This window comes from Pseudorca crassidens, chromosome 4 (assembly GCF_039906515.1).
Source record: "Pseudorca crassidens isolate mPseCra1 chromosome 4, mPseCra1.hap1, whole genome shotgun sequence".
NCBI lineage: Eukaryota > Metazoa > Chordata > Mammalia > Artiodactyla > Delphinidae > Pseudorca > Pseudorca crassidens.
In genome coordinates, this window is record NC_090299.1 from 2330837 (window position 1) to 2345506 (window position 14670).

General features: G+C 54.3%; 1 protein-coding gene across 3 annotated transcripts in view; it reads left to right on the top strand.

Moving 5' to 3' along the window:
- The window catches only part of RGS12 (regulator of G protein signaling 12), a 117491-nt gene that overhangs the window by 39619 nt on the left and 63202 nt on the right, over window positions 1-14670 (top strand). For all 3 annotated transcript variants that reach the window (XM_067734955.1, XM_067734954.1, XM_067734956.1), the window contains exon 4: window positions 4439-4555. In XM_067734955.1, coding sequence (XP_067591056.1) covers window positions 4439-4555 — 117 coding nt within the window. The remainder of the gene's footprint in view (window positions 1-4438; window positions 4556-14670) is intronic.

Sequence of the window (14670 nt, forward strand, 5' to 3'; positions counted from 1 at the left end):
TATTTAAAAACCCTATTAGAGATGAGATCTATTTTGTCTGTTATTAACATAGCTACACAAGCTTTCTCTGAGTCAGCATTTTCTGTCCTTTTCTTTAAACTTTTCCATTTCTCCATGTTCTAGGATTGTTACTATGAGTGGCAGGTAGTTGCATGTTTTTCCTGATCCAATTTGACATTCTGAGATTCAAGAGTAAGACTGTAATAAATTGGCAAATTTAGTCCATTTATATTTATTGGGATTACTGGCATGTGTAGTTTTGGTTCCATGATGTTACTGTGCACTTTCTGTAAGTCTGTTTTTTCCTAGGCTCTCTCCTCCTTTCCTGCCTTTGTTTGTGTTTTGTTTTCAAGGCTGTTGTTGATTTTCCTGCTTTCTTCATCACCTCCTTTATTGGCTTGGACGTTTTGCCACACACCTTGTTTCTGTCTTTTTAAGGTTTTCACTCTTGATGACTGCCTGGCTCTTAGATATTTATTGAATAAACAAACATATTCCTTAATTTTCTGTCTCGAGTTGGATGTCCTTTCCTACATATTCACCCTTTTCTTCCTTGAGCAGGACACCCAGTCTTGGCTTCTTTCTCGAGAAGGTGATTCACTGTGACCAGGAGCCCTTCCTCAGCCCCCACACGTTATTCCAGAGTCACCGCTCTGTGTTTGTCCAGTGTTGTGTTGGAAATGGAATTTTGTTGATTTTAAAATTGATTTGATTTGGGGCTTAGAATTCTTCCTGATATGGAGAGTTTTGTAGCAACCAGATCTCACAAGTTGTGCTTGTTACTCAGCTGTTGTCCCTCAGCCCCAAGCCCGCCTTCTGTGATGGGCTCTGGGAAGGGGGTCTGTGGCCTCTTCCCCTTGCCAGCTGGGTCCCCACCTGGCTTTGCTCCCAGCGGCCAGGCGAGAGGAGGAGGGTCCTCCTGCCGCTGCCACTGAGTCCAGTTTGTGGTTTCCCCGCCTTGTCCGGTGCCTTGTCACCCCCCAGGCACCAGCCGTTGCCTGTGCCCCCTCTGAGGTCCGAGGTCCGGGTCCCACCTTCCCCTCATCTGGCTGCAGAGTTTAAATAAGTCCTCCTCTTCCCATACTGTCCCAGCCCCGGGGGTGCAGCCGCTTCCCGTCCTGGCATCTTGGAGTCTCTTTCTGCCCTTTCAGTTCTCTGATTCCTGGTTAGCAGTTCTTTGTGGGAAATTCTCTGTTGACCAGTTGCTGTGGTTTTGCTTTCTGACTGATATAACGGGAGAAGTAAGTATGTCAGCTGGAAATCCTACGCCTCGGCTTCTCTTGGGCAGGTCTTCAGATGGTCTGGTCTCTGTTTTAAGCTAAATGGCATCCTTGGTTAATTTGTTCAGTAAGTGTTTACTGAGCACCTGCTGTGTGCCAGGCACTGTTGAGGGGGGACACAGCCCTTGCCCCACTGGGGCTTCTGGTCTAGTGTTTATACCCTTAAGTTAGGAGTTTCTGGTTCTGACTGTGGTGCAACGAGATCTGGGTCTGGGCCCTGCTGGCCGTGTGGGCCCGAGCAGGCCCTTCACTGGCTGCTGGGCTCTCATCTGTAGGTTGAGGAGGCTGGACTGGCTGGTCCAGGTCACTGCTTGTGCTAAAATGAGACCTCTCCCTGGGTGGCGGGCAGGCGGGCAGGCGTCAGCGGCCCAGTTCTGCCCTCACTCCATCTGCTGGCTGTTTCTCATCTCGAAGGCTTCCCTCAGGGGCCCTCTGCCCTCCTGTTCTGAGTTGACCATCCAGAGCAGGGTACCGGAGCGCAAAGGGCTCACGCTGAGGTCCATGCCGGCGGCTGGCCCTCGTACGGGGCGCTTGCGGGCAGAGAGGCGGAGCTGGGGCAGCCCTCAGCCCCTCGCCTTCCCAGGCAGTTAAGATGAGTTGTTTGCGATGTAAGAAGTGGAGTTGACTTTGAAGAAAGCGGATTTGTAGCCATTTTTGCCTAATCGCTACTGTTTAGTTCTGTCTGGGGAGCGTGAGTGATGTAGTGCCAGCAGGGGGCGCCAGATCAGCGGGGATTTTCCAGCAGTTTATTGATGCACAGCCGTCTTCATACACCGGGGTGGGGGGCAGGGACTCTCGCTGAGGAGCAGCCGGAGAAGAGCTGAAGCTTCTCCCTGTTGGTGAAATGTCACCACGGGGTCGATTCACACCTCTGTAGGCGTTATTCCTCCTCTGAGGCCCCAGTCCCGCAACGCGCCCGTGCACGGCCACGTGTAGGCGGCTGCTTTCCTTCCGGCCGCGTGGACCCCCTGTCCCCAGTGATGGGCTCCCTGTTACTGGGCACCCAGGCCCCCACGCAGTTTTGCTCTTGTGTGTTCTCTGAGCAGATGCCACCCGGCCAGGCAGGTGGTCCCAGAAGGGAGCACACACAGAGCAAAGGCCCCTGCTGCTCCCAGGGCTTCCAGGCAGCTGGGGAGATGGTGCAGGGGGGTGGTGCTGGGGGTCTGTGGTTCCAGTTCCTGCTGAGAGTGGAAGCCTCTCAGCAGGAGAGGACCCCCTCTCCTCTGAGAGGAGACCCCCCCCCCAGCAAGGGGCTGAAGGGGGCTCTTGAAGGGGCGCACCTTGCGGCGAGGAGGGGCCCTGGGGCAGGGGTGAGGGTCTCTAGAGAGATCGCTGGGCTCCAGGTACATTTTACACATAGACTCAGCTTTGGGCATATTTTTTGAAAAAGATATTTCTTAGACAAATCTTTCTCGAGAATATGTCAAATTTAGTAACTTGCTAACAAGGCCCCGCAGTGAGCAGAGGGTGCTGCTCGCGGGGGTGGGGTGGGGGCGGAGAAGGGGGACTTGGACACAGATGCGGGAAAGGGTGTGGGCCTTGACAAGGCCTGAGTGGGCTTGCCAGTGGTCACAGAGCAGCCCTGTGGGGCGGGGCCTGGGCGCCTGTCCCCGGGAACGGAGGCACAACTGGAACCACGGGCTCACCCAGCTCGGGGCAGGGGTGGGGTTCTCGGAGGCCAGCTTTTCCTCAGCTTTCGAGCGGCAGTGTGCCCGGTCCCCCGGGCCCATTTGGGGACAGGCAGGTCGTCTGTGCAACTTGATTTCTTAGAGGCATCCCGGCCGAGCCCTAGCCCAGGTGCAGCTTCACCTCTGCACGGCTCCGTGCCCATTGTCCCTTTCAGAGTGACGCTCTCGAGCCCGTGGGGGTCTGGCTGTGGCCGGGCACCCTCACTGCCTTCTTCCCTCCAGTGGCCCCCGCCTGCCCTTAGCCCCAGCTCCACGGCAGCCCCGTGGGGCGTCTGTGTTGCCCTCTGTGCTCCCAGCACCCTCTGTGTCACCCTTGTTTTCCGCCACCGGCCTGGGGACTGCGGGTGGGCAGGCTGGCGACACATCACCGCCTGGTGTGGACACACAGAGACGGAGGATGCGTTAGCTGGGACAGTGTGCACACGGCTTCTCTCTTGGGCTCTTGCTGGAATGCTAGGGTTTGCTGAACGCATGTGGTGACGCGATACTACGCCCGGGGAGCCCTTTGCTGGTGGTGACGACGCATCTGAGACGGAGCCTTGGCTTGTCTCTGCGTCTCCTCTCCCTGAGTCAGCTCCTTTCTCCCTGTGTCTACCGCTCTCTGTGTCTCTGTGTCTCCCTCCCTCCCTCTCTTTCCCTGTTAGTTCTTCTGGATCTTTCTCTCCCTCCGCTTGCTCTGCGGGGGGTGGTGTCTGCGAGGTTGGCTGTGCAGAAACTTAGCCCCGAGAGCTTTATAAGGGAGTGCTGCAAGGTTTTGTCTTTCTGCAAGATGCCCGGGTCCCTACGCAGGTGGGGAGCAGAGAGTGCCTGAGGCCTCGCAGTCCTTAGAAACCTGTAGCTTCCTTGATGCCTGAAGCCGGTCATTTAGGATTTTGAGTACCCAGGAAGTCAAAGATTTTCAGCTGTGATGCTTTTTATTTTTAAAATGTGATGACATTTGCTGGAACCACATTTGGGGAGATGTCTGGCATGATGACAGCGAATTAATTCTGGTCGTTTCCCAGAGAAAGAATAAGATGTTTTAATGGCTGGTTATTTCATGCATTTGGGTTGGTTTGGTCTTCAGACACCAGCTGAATGTCTAGAGATTCTTTAATTTCCTAAAATGCTTCTAAAATTATGTGAAAGCACGAGCTTGCTGAAAACCAGCCTTTATATTACTAATGATTTCCTCCGCCCACTTGTGCTTTCCCAGACATGCGCACATGTTTTTCCGTTGCCCTTGGACGAGGAGTTTGAGGCTGGGGTTGTCCTCTGGACACATAGTTGGAAGTGGCACAGCAAACGCTCGGGGGCCCTGGGATGACTCTTTTTTTCAACTTTGCATTTTTGGTTGTGGTGACTCGTTCGTAATGTGAGGTTGACCTGGACGACCTTGAGGCCTCCTCTCCTCCGGTCTCTCCAGGCGGTGTGTCAGGCAGAACTAGTGTCTCCTCCCAAGAGGGTAACGACGTCTTTTTCTTGTTTTAGGGCTCCAAGTTTGGGCGGGGCATTGGACTCCTGCCGCCGGCTCAGCGTACCTCTGCCCGGAGATCTTTCGGGAGGTCCAGGAGGCTGAGCATCACCCGCTCCCTCGATGATCTTGAGGTAACTTCATTTTAGGGTTTCTTCTTTCATTTTCCAGGTTTTAAAAAATGATACATCTGAATCTCCTTTGAATCCCACCCATTTTCTACCACCTCTCCGTCTCCTGTAAACTCAGTCTTCAAGTGGGGCTTCTGTGCACACCCAGCCCCTCCCCTGCCCCACCCGCTCCTGCCCCATCCGGACCCTCTTCCTCTGCCCCTTGGTCTACAAACCATCGCGGTGTGTCCCGTCCTCTCTTACGTGCCAGATGCCGTAATAGACACAAGAACCCTCTGGGGGCCTATCATTGCCTGTTACCAAACCAAACTTGGGTCCATTTGCCCAACGCACAGAAAAGCTAATCTACTGACACTGGGTTGTGGGGAAGGAAAGTACAGGCACCAGACAAGGAGAACAGGTAGCTCATGCTCAAAAGACCCGAACTCCCCAGTGGATTTCAGGGAAGGGCTTTTACAGGCAGCGTGAGGTAGGGGACCATGGGGTATGCGATCAGCTTGTGCACAGTTCTCTGATTGGTTGGTGGTGAGGTAACTGGGTGATGTTTCAGGAATCTCAGCCATCAGCCTTCCAGCCGGGGGTCTACATGCTGGTGGGCAGCCTGCATAACTTCTTCCACCTGGTGGGGGCTTTAGTATCTGCAGAACAGCTCAAGGACACAGCTCAGATGTTATCTAGAGCCCTTGAGGAGGAACTAGAGGTCCTTGACACTGTTCAGTGGCTAAACTGTTATTGTTTTGTCTTGTTCGACTGTTTTCTTTTGATTCTGCATTTTCTCACTTCTCTGGTTAAATTTGCAGTTTGGAATTTGGGGAGGGCCTAGGAGGCTAAAGCTTTGCTACAAACAAGAGGGAGGGGGAGGTACTGGGGGATACGTCCCCAGGAGGCCCCCCAGGGTCCTGCTCTGTTTCATACCCACTTTATTTTTTTTTATTATTTAAAAAATATTTATTTATTTATTTATTTTTGGCTGCGTTGGGTCTTCGTTGCTGTGCGTGGGCTTTCTCTAGTTGCGGCAAGCAGGGGCTGCTCTTCGTTATGGTGCGCGGGCTTCTCTTTGCGGTGGCTTCTCTTGTTGCGGAGCATGGGCTCTAGGTGTGTGGGCTTCAGTAGTTGTGGCATGTGGGCTCAGTAGCTGTGGCTTATGGGCTCTAGAGCGCAGGCTCAGTAGTTGTGGTGCACGGGATTAGTTGCTCCACAGCATGTGGGATCTTCCCGGACCAAGGCCCAGACCTGTGTCCCCTGCAGTGGCAGGCGGATTCTTAACCACTGCGCGACCAGGGAAGCCCCATACCCCCTTTAAAGATATGATATTGATCCACACATATAGAGAGTATCCTCTTGTGTGGTTCTCTTCTTTGATTTGTAATCCTTAAAAAATTAATAGACTTTACTCTCAGAGCAGTTTGGGGTTTACAGAAAAGCTAAGCAGGAAGTACAGAGAGTTCCCATGTGCCACCGTGCTGGGTACATGATTAGTTGAGGTTGCATAGCGTGCATGGAGGCCACTCCTTGTGCTGTACATTCTAAAGGTTTGGACAGATGGATTGAGGTCACACAGCCACCATCACAGTGTCACACAGAGCATCTCACTGCCCTAAAATCCTAGGTGCCCGCCTGGTCGTCCCTCCCTGCTCACCCTGGATCTTGGCAGCCGTGGTCCTTTCACTGGTTCATTTTGTGTGTTTTAAAATTTTATACACAGATGTAATCATACTGCATGTCTTATTCTGCCACTTTTATAACATTGTATTATACTTTCAAGTTTTACCTTGTAGTTTTAGTTTATTTTATTTGTTATGTAGCATTCCGTTATGAATATGTCACAAATTTTTATCCATTCTGCTGTTGCTGGCCACGTGATAGAAGGTTGGGAACAGACCTCTGTGAGAGGAGCTGCAGCGGACAGTGTCATGCAGGTGCCCGTGTGCACAGCCGGGGCTGTGAGAGCGTGTTCTGGGGAGTCAGTTGCTGTGACAGTCTCATCCGAGCCTCACCCAGGCTCTGGCCGCCAGCAGGACCAGGGGCCTTGCTATCCTGCTCACCGACACTTGGTACTGTCAAACTGAAATTTTCCCTGTTTCAATAAAATGCCAACTCATTTTAATTTGCATTTCACTGATTGTGAGTGAGACTGAGCATTCCATCACGGGCTCTTTGGCTGTTCAGGTTTTCTCTTTTATTTATTTATTTATTTATTTTTGCGGTACGCGGGCCTCTCACTGCTGTGGCCTCTCCCGTTGCGGAGCACAGGCTCCGGACGCGCAGGCTCAGCGGCCATGGCTCACGGGCCCAGCCGCTCCGCGGCATGTGGGATCTTCCCGGACTGGGGCACGAACCTGTGTCCCCTGCATCGGCAGGCGGACTCTCAACCACTGCGCCACCAGGGAAGCCCCCTGGGTGGGTTTTGGGGCAGCGGGGCACATGGTACTGGGAGGTGGGAGCGGGAGTGGCCGTGGGGCAGCCCCCGGGGGCCCTGAGGCCGGAACAGGCCCCTGCTCAGGGCCTCGGGGCTCCGGGGTCCCAAGAAGGGGGGTCCCACCCAAGCCTGCATTCTCCCTCTGGGAGTTTGGCCAGGTGTCGTCTCTGCATCGTCCTGGGAGAAGGGTCTCTGCAGGGGCCTGAGCCCCCGGGGACCATGAGCCAGCGCGTGTGGCTTGGTGGTGGCTCGAGGTCTGCTTCCGGACAAGCGCTCCAGGCCCTGCGGTCACCGCTTACTTCTCGTCACGACAGACACCAGGGGTCTCCTGTTATCTGAGAGCAGGCCAGACCTCCCCTCCCCTTTCCCTCTGAGTGTCCCCATTTCACAGATGAGAAGCCACGCGCAGGCACAGTGTTCTTTAGACCACGGACTGCAGGGCACACGATCTTTCTATCACCTGTGAACCTCTTTTGTCAAAATAGTATGTTAGAGACATGGGACTCAATCTCTGCGACCTTTTTGCCTGAAGATTTCAAAATGCAGACGCACAAATAACTTCAACACTCGCCTTTGGGAGGCCTGCTGAACTCCCTGTCTGTCTGTTCTTCCCTCTGTCCCACACTCTTCGGCAGGTGTGCTAGGCGGCCTCTGGGCCATCCCCGTTCCTGGGCCTCACACCCTTGTTTGGCCCCCTCCCCAGAGGCACCAACTTTCACATCTTGCCTTTAATTGTCCCTGCCGGGGCCTCTGCATGCGGCTGCCGCCAGCCCGGCTCCTCTGCACGAGGCCGGTTCCGAGTCCATTTCCTGGGCCCTCGGGACACCGTGTCTCAGGCTGAACCTCCTGGAGCAGACTCAGATGGAGGGCCCTCTAAACGCCGGGCGAGGAGGACCCAGGAAGGACCGCACAGGACGGGGCGCAAAAGTGGTGACTGTAAAACAAGAGGAATTGTGTTTTGTTTGGTTTGAAAGTACATGAAATTAAATTACAGCATGGCAGGATGAGCACTGGCAGAGGGGAATGGAGGTCAGCTGTTTCTGGGAGCTTATCTCCACTAGGAAGAGGACAAAGGTGTGATGAAAATTTGAGTTTTATAAGGTAAGGATGCATGTTGTAATCTCCAGGGTAACCTAAGATAATAAAATAATAAGTAAATTTTAAATTAATAGAAGGAAGAAATGGAATAATAAAAAATGTTGAATTTGAAAGAAGGTGAGACAGGAGGAAAGGAGAGACAAAGGGTGGAGAGCAGGAAGGACAAGTAGGCAGCCTCCGTGAGGGGGTTCAGTCCAGCTGTGCTGGTAGTTACAATAACAGTAAAGGGGTCAAATATCCCAGTTAGAAAGGAGAGACTGTCAGGGCAGCATTAAAAGTCTGGTTATGCTGTTTGCTAGGGACACATCAAACGCAAATGGAAGAACGGAAGAGGAGACACTGTGCAGTACTAATCAGAAGGCTGGTCGCGGGGCTGCACTGATCGCAAAGTGGTCTCCCAGGCAGAGCGCCCCACAGATAGACAGGAGCCTTCGTCATAGTGAGGCAGCAGGGAGCTGCAGTTATAAATTTTGTTTGCATTCCGTTACACAGTCTCAACATGTCTACAGCAAAAACTGACAGAAGTAGGAACAGAACTGGACTAATCTGTACTCACAGTAGGAGATTTTTTAACTCCTTGCTCAGTAACTGGCAGACTGAGCAGGAAAAGTTCAGTAAGAGGTAAGGGATCTGACCAGCTTGACCTGCTGGACTCATGTGTGCGGCACCCAGTAAATTCATCCTTTCCTCCTTGTGGAACACGTGGGAAGCTGACCATGTGCTGGGCCATAAAGCAGGTCTCAACAGGTATGGACATCTCTTCACCCAGAGTCTGTCCTTGGCCACAGGCAGGTGTAGCAGAAACCAGTGGCAAAGAGGAGATACCGCACTCACGTCCAGCGTGAGAGGCTGAGTGATCTAGAGTTCAAAGAATCACTGTGGAAATTAGAATATATTCTGAATGATAAAGAAAATACATCTAAGCCTGTGGGATGTAGCTAAAACTGAGCTTAGAGGAATATTTGTAGCTTTATGAGCGAATGTTAGACATGAAGGAAAGTAGGAAGTCACCTCAACAGGTTAGGAAAAGAGCTGTAAACAGACGCAGAGGAAGTAGAAGCTGGACAGCCATGAAGGTCAAAGCAGAAATTAACGAAACAGAAACCTATCAAAACAATCAGTAAAGAGGCTTTACATCCTCTCATTTTATGAGGCCTCCAAAACCTTGGCACCGAAACCTGAGAGACGCCTTAGAGGAAAGGAGGGTTATGGGGCAGCTCACTGCTGAGAGAGGTGGAAGGTCCTAGACTACATCATGTCTGCTGGATCCAGCTGTTCACGTTTGTTCCAAGGACAGTGTTTTTCTAACATTTGAAAATCAGTCAGTGTAATTCACCACATTAACAGAGTAGAAAAATCATGTATCCTCTTAACAGAAGCAGGAAAGGCACTTGGTAAAATTCAGTATCTGTTCACGGTTAAAACCCTTAACAAAATAGGGATTAAGGGGAACGTCCTTAACCTGATAAGGGTATAAAAAAGCCTATTGCATGTGTCAGACTTAAGCTTCCCCTTTGAGATCGAGCGAGGGAAGGTGTCTGCTGTTACCATTTCCATTTAAATGTTTACTGCAAGTCCTAGTCAGTGTACTAAGAAAGTAGAACAATGGAAGTTAAAAAACGGGGCCTCCCTGGTGGCGCAGTGGTTGGGAGTCCGCCTGCCGATGCAGGGGGCGCGGGTTCGTGCCCCGGTCCGGGAAGATCCCACATGCCGCGGAGCGGCTGGGCCTGTGAGCCATGGCCGCTGAGCCTGCGCGTCCGGAGCCTGTGCTCCGCAACGGGAGAGGCCACAGCAGTGAGAGGCCCGCATACCACAGACAAACAAACAAACAAAAAAAACGTGCAAAGGAAAATGACAGTGTGATCATTCTCCCATGATGTGATCGTAACATGGAAAAATGCAAAAGAATCTATGGATTCTTAAAATTAATGAGTAAGTTTAGCAAGGTTGCTGGATATATGATCACTATACAAAAATCAGTTGTGGACACAGTTTGAAAATGACATCTAGATTCAATGTAATTTTAACCAAAATCCCAACAGCTGTTTTGTGGAACTTAAGATGATTCTAAAAATTTTGTGGAAATGCAAAGGGCCAAGTGTAGCCGAGATATTCTTGAAGAAGAATAAGGTAGGAAGACTTCCTCTATGAGCTGCTGAAACTTATTATAAAGTTAGAGAAACGTAAAACTGTGGAAGTGGCGGCACACAGATAGATGGATAGACAGACAGTGGAGTAGGAGAGAGAGCAAGAAACAGACCGAGCACCTGTGGACGTCAGGCCGTGTGTGCAGAGCAGGGGGGAGTGTGGTCTTTTCAGTGGTGCTGGGGTAAGTAGGGGTCTACATGGAAAGAGAGTGAAAGAGAACCTGATTCTCCCTCACGCCGTGCAAACGCAGTGAATCCAGCTGTGTCGCAGGTCTCCCTGGGAAGGGCACAACGCGAGTCAGTAGGGGTTAAAGTAGACGCGCATGTCCGTGGTGTTGGGGAGGGAAAGACTTTTTAAGCTGAACACAAAAAGCACTAACCATAAAGACCAAGGCTGACTCTGACTCAGCGAATACTCGGAACCTATGTTCACGCAAGCGCACCTTCCCTCGAGGGCAAGGACGGGGCGGGGGGACATGAGTGCGTGACCCACAGAGGCTCCTCACAACACCTACCAAAGCAAAGTGGGCAAGAGACTCGAACAGGCCTCTGATGAGAGATGATCCACAGTGGCAAATGTGGCCTTGGAAAGGCTTCCAACCACATTAGTCACCAGGGGGCAAGCTGCAGCCAGTGAGGTCCACACCCCAGGAGGTCTGGAGTGGAAAAGACTGGCGGACGGCGTGGATGTTGGTGCAGACGTGAAGCAGCCGGACTCTTGCCAGGCACGGGGGAGTGTTTGCTGTCACTAGGGACACGGAAGACACAGGTGTTCTGAGACTCAGCATCCCTCGTGTCTGAAACGGCACCGTGTGGACCAGGAGACGGGCAGCAATTCAAGGCGGCGTTGTCGTGAGCCTCCCAGACGAGGCCACCTCTCCTACCCACAGTGTGATGGCTCGTGCTAGAACGCCCTGCGGCTGCCTCGTGGTGTGCAGGTGTCACGGGAGCAGATGGACACCAGAGAACGTGTCTGCACAGTTCCATCGGTGTGGCCGTGGCTCGTGGTGGCATGTCCAGTGCAGAACCGTGGAGAGAAGCGGCGACATGGCTACGCTTTCCCTGTGACTTGGTGGGGCGGCGTCGCGGGGGACGAAGGGGGAGGGAGGGGAGGGGAGCTGGTGACAGGTGGGGGGAGGCGGGGGCCGTGGGGGGCGTCCTCCCTGGAGGGCTCTCGAGACGGGAGGTGTGCAAGCGTCGGGTGGGTTTCTGTGAGTTTTGGTCCTGCTAACGTTGGGGGGTCGCCAAGGAGGGCGGGACCCGAGAGGCGGGGCAGGAAGAGTGGAGTCTGCACTGCAGGCCCGCCCCTGCCGGCAGTGTGTAGAGCCGGTCTCAGAAAGAGCGCCTCGCGCGTTTGTGGGACATCTTCAAGGCTCCCAGGGCCTCGAAGTGGGCCCCGGGTGCAGGGGTCCCAAGCTGAGCAGTGCAGGCCTAAAAGGGAACAGTGCCCCAGCCCAGGTTCCGGGAGCTGCCGCTCCCCGTCACCCACTGGAGGCCGTTGACCCATGTTGTGCGTGGAGCTGGCTGAGCCACTGCTGGCCGTTGGCAGGAGTTTCTCCGTGCCTGCCTGCTCCGGCCGTCAAAGGCAGCCTGTGCTGGTTGCTCTCACCTGAGCGGGCCCAGGGGTTGTTAGCAGGACTGGCAGTGCCCGGACTGGACAGCAGGGGGCGCTGAGGCCACGCGGTTCCCTCCCTGGCCACTTGTCCAGACTTCTCTGCTCTGGAGGCACAGGGGGCTTTGGGGGGTAGGGGGCTTCGCCTGGTCCCTCTGATGCTGAGGCTGAGGTCGAGTGAGCTGCTTTGCACCAGCTCCCTGAGCTATGCTGGGCTGGCCCCTGAGACTGACCCCCTACAGCAAAGGCAGCAGGACCCCGAGCTGGGCCTCAGACCTGAGACTGAGAGCCCAGTTGCCGGCTGTGGCCACTTGTCTGGTTTGGTTCACTCCTTCCCACCTCTGGCTCACCTCTGGGACACTGGGCGATTTCCAGAAGTCCCATTATCCAGGGTGAAATCTACTCAGACATTTCAAAACAAGCTCTTTTTACCCATTTCTTACTTTTGCTGTTTTCCTATTTCTAGGGGAATTTAACTTTGAAGTTTTTGCTTATTTTTTAAAAAATTTTATTTAGTTTTTTTTTTTTTTTGGCTACACTGTGCAGCGTGTGGGATCTTAGTTCCCCAACCAGGGGTTGAACCTGCGCCCCCTGCATTGGACGCGCGGAGTCTTAACCACTGGACCGCCAGTTTTTGCTTTTTTTGGTTTTTGACATGCTAGTCTACTCTTTAAACTATGCACATAGGAAATGATCTTAATTCTCTTTAAGATCCTATTAACTCAGGGACGTATACTAGGTTTTCTCAGTACCTTGAGTGTCTCCTCATTCAGTGACTGGTTTTTGAACGCCTACCGTGTGCTGACGTTATTCTGGCTCTGTGGACAGCACTGGACAAAACTGACACCAACCCCTGCCCCGGAGGAGCTGGCCTCCCAGCAGGGATGCATGGACATGAGGGGCGGGAGGTGGGGCACAGGTGCTGTGGATGGGTAGGAGGTGGGCAGGGCAGCTTCAGGGTTTGGAAAGGGTCCCTCCGGCTGCTAAGCCGAGAATGAGCAGTAGGGGTGTCGGGGCAGGAAGGGGGGACAGTTAGGGTCACCCTTTGGGCCGCATGGTGGTTCGGGTGAGGGGAGGGGTTGGGGAGTGGGGGGCTTGGGCCAGGTAGATGGCGCATGGTCAGACTTCTCACCTCGGCAGCGCTGTGGGGAGACTCGAGGGTCCCCGCCCACAGGGTTCACAGCCGAGGCCCTGAGGCGGCCGTGGGAGGCCTGGGGTGCGGAGCTGGGATGGCAGGTGAGGCCGCGTTTCCTGAGCATCTCCCCACGGCGGTCACCACGGTCGCTGTGCACCCTCCTCCGGTTGTGCCTTTTACCCACTTAGCCTCTTCCTTGGGAAGCCTGGGCATCCCCGAGTGAGGGTGGTCTGGCCCTCGCCGGCCTCCTTGCCCTCGTGAAGGGGCGAGGGGCCGGGCAGGCTGACGCAGGCCTGTCTCTGAGCTTGTCTGCGCTCATCTCCCTTGGTTACTTTGAACCTTGAGTAAAGCGCGTGTCTGTCCCCTCCAGGCCCAACTGTGCCCGGGGCTGGGCGGAAGCCTCGGGAAGCCCTGGTGGGTCCAGGGTATTAAGGAGAATGTGCCCTCCCTTTTCCAGCACTGGTGTGGGGCGGGGGATGGTGACTGGTGAGAGGCTCCTGGGGAGACAGGTGACTCTGCAAGGAACCCACAACGAAGAAGGAGCTCTTTGGCCCTGAGACCCCACCTGCAGCCCCTGGCCTGGGGATGCAGCTCGCCAGGGTCCCCAGTTCCCGCTGGATGCCCTCCCCTCCCTCTCATCTGTCCCTTCTGGCCGGAACACCTCCCCAGCATACTCCCTGAGCTGCCCTGACCCGGGTCTGCGCACCCCACAGGGACTCTCATGCCATTTTTAGCTCAGGACGGACCCCCGGGCAGGTGCGGCCCCAGGGAATAGAGGCCTCTGTGTTCCTCCAGCTGCAGGACTCGCCCGCGGGTGCTGTCGTCGGGCTTCCAGGCTGGGGTGCCCCCCAGACCCCCCTGCTTTCCAGCCGTTTGCTCTCTTGTGGAGGCGCCAACAGGGTGGCTGGCCTCAGCTCACAGAGGGGGCTGTCCTGTCAAGGCTGAGCTGGGCAGCTCCACGCCGTCTGCTGCCACCAGCCTTTTCTTCTCCTGCCCGAACCAGCACTTGCTGGGTTTGTCGGGGGCTGTGCTGGGCTTTGTGGCCCCGGGTCAACACTCCCACCGGAATAAGGAGGATGCGATGGTGGGTGTGGTTGGTGCTCAGAATGTCCTGGTCACTTGTTCCAGGAGCTCCGGGCACCTCTCTTTCCCCAGGAAGTGAGCTGGGCTCTGGGCTGCCCAGGACACCATCTAGTACCGGGGAGTCTGTGGCCAGATTCTCGCCCCACCCCTTCCTCTCTTTGCCTTACGGACAGCAAAGGAGGAGACAGAGAAAGCCTGAGGGACAGAAGAACCCAGAGGGGACAGCTGCACCTGGACCCTGATGGTCCTGGGCTGCTTTTTGGGCTGAACGTGATAAACACGCAAAGTGAAATTGTTCTGCTTCTGCAGGGACACATATATTTCTGTCCGAAATGATTAAAATAAAGACAAGTTTGACACCGAAGTGGTAACCTGGGCGGCCCAGCACCTGGGTGCTAGGTTTTCCCAGGGTCCCAGGAGGTCCTTTGCTTGCCCTGTGGGCGTGGCCTGTCCTGCAGTCTGTTTCCCGTCTTGGTCCCTGGTGGTCATCTCCAGGGTCTGTCTGGTGGGCCTTTGGGGCTAGGATGCTGCTGGCCCCCGCTCTGGCTGGGAGGCCAGCACCTCCGCCAAAACCCTGTGAATTAGTACAGGCCCCTCGGAAATCAGCGAGGAGGATGATCAGGT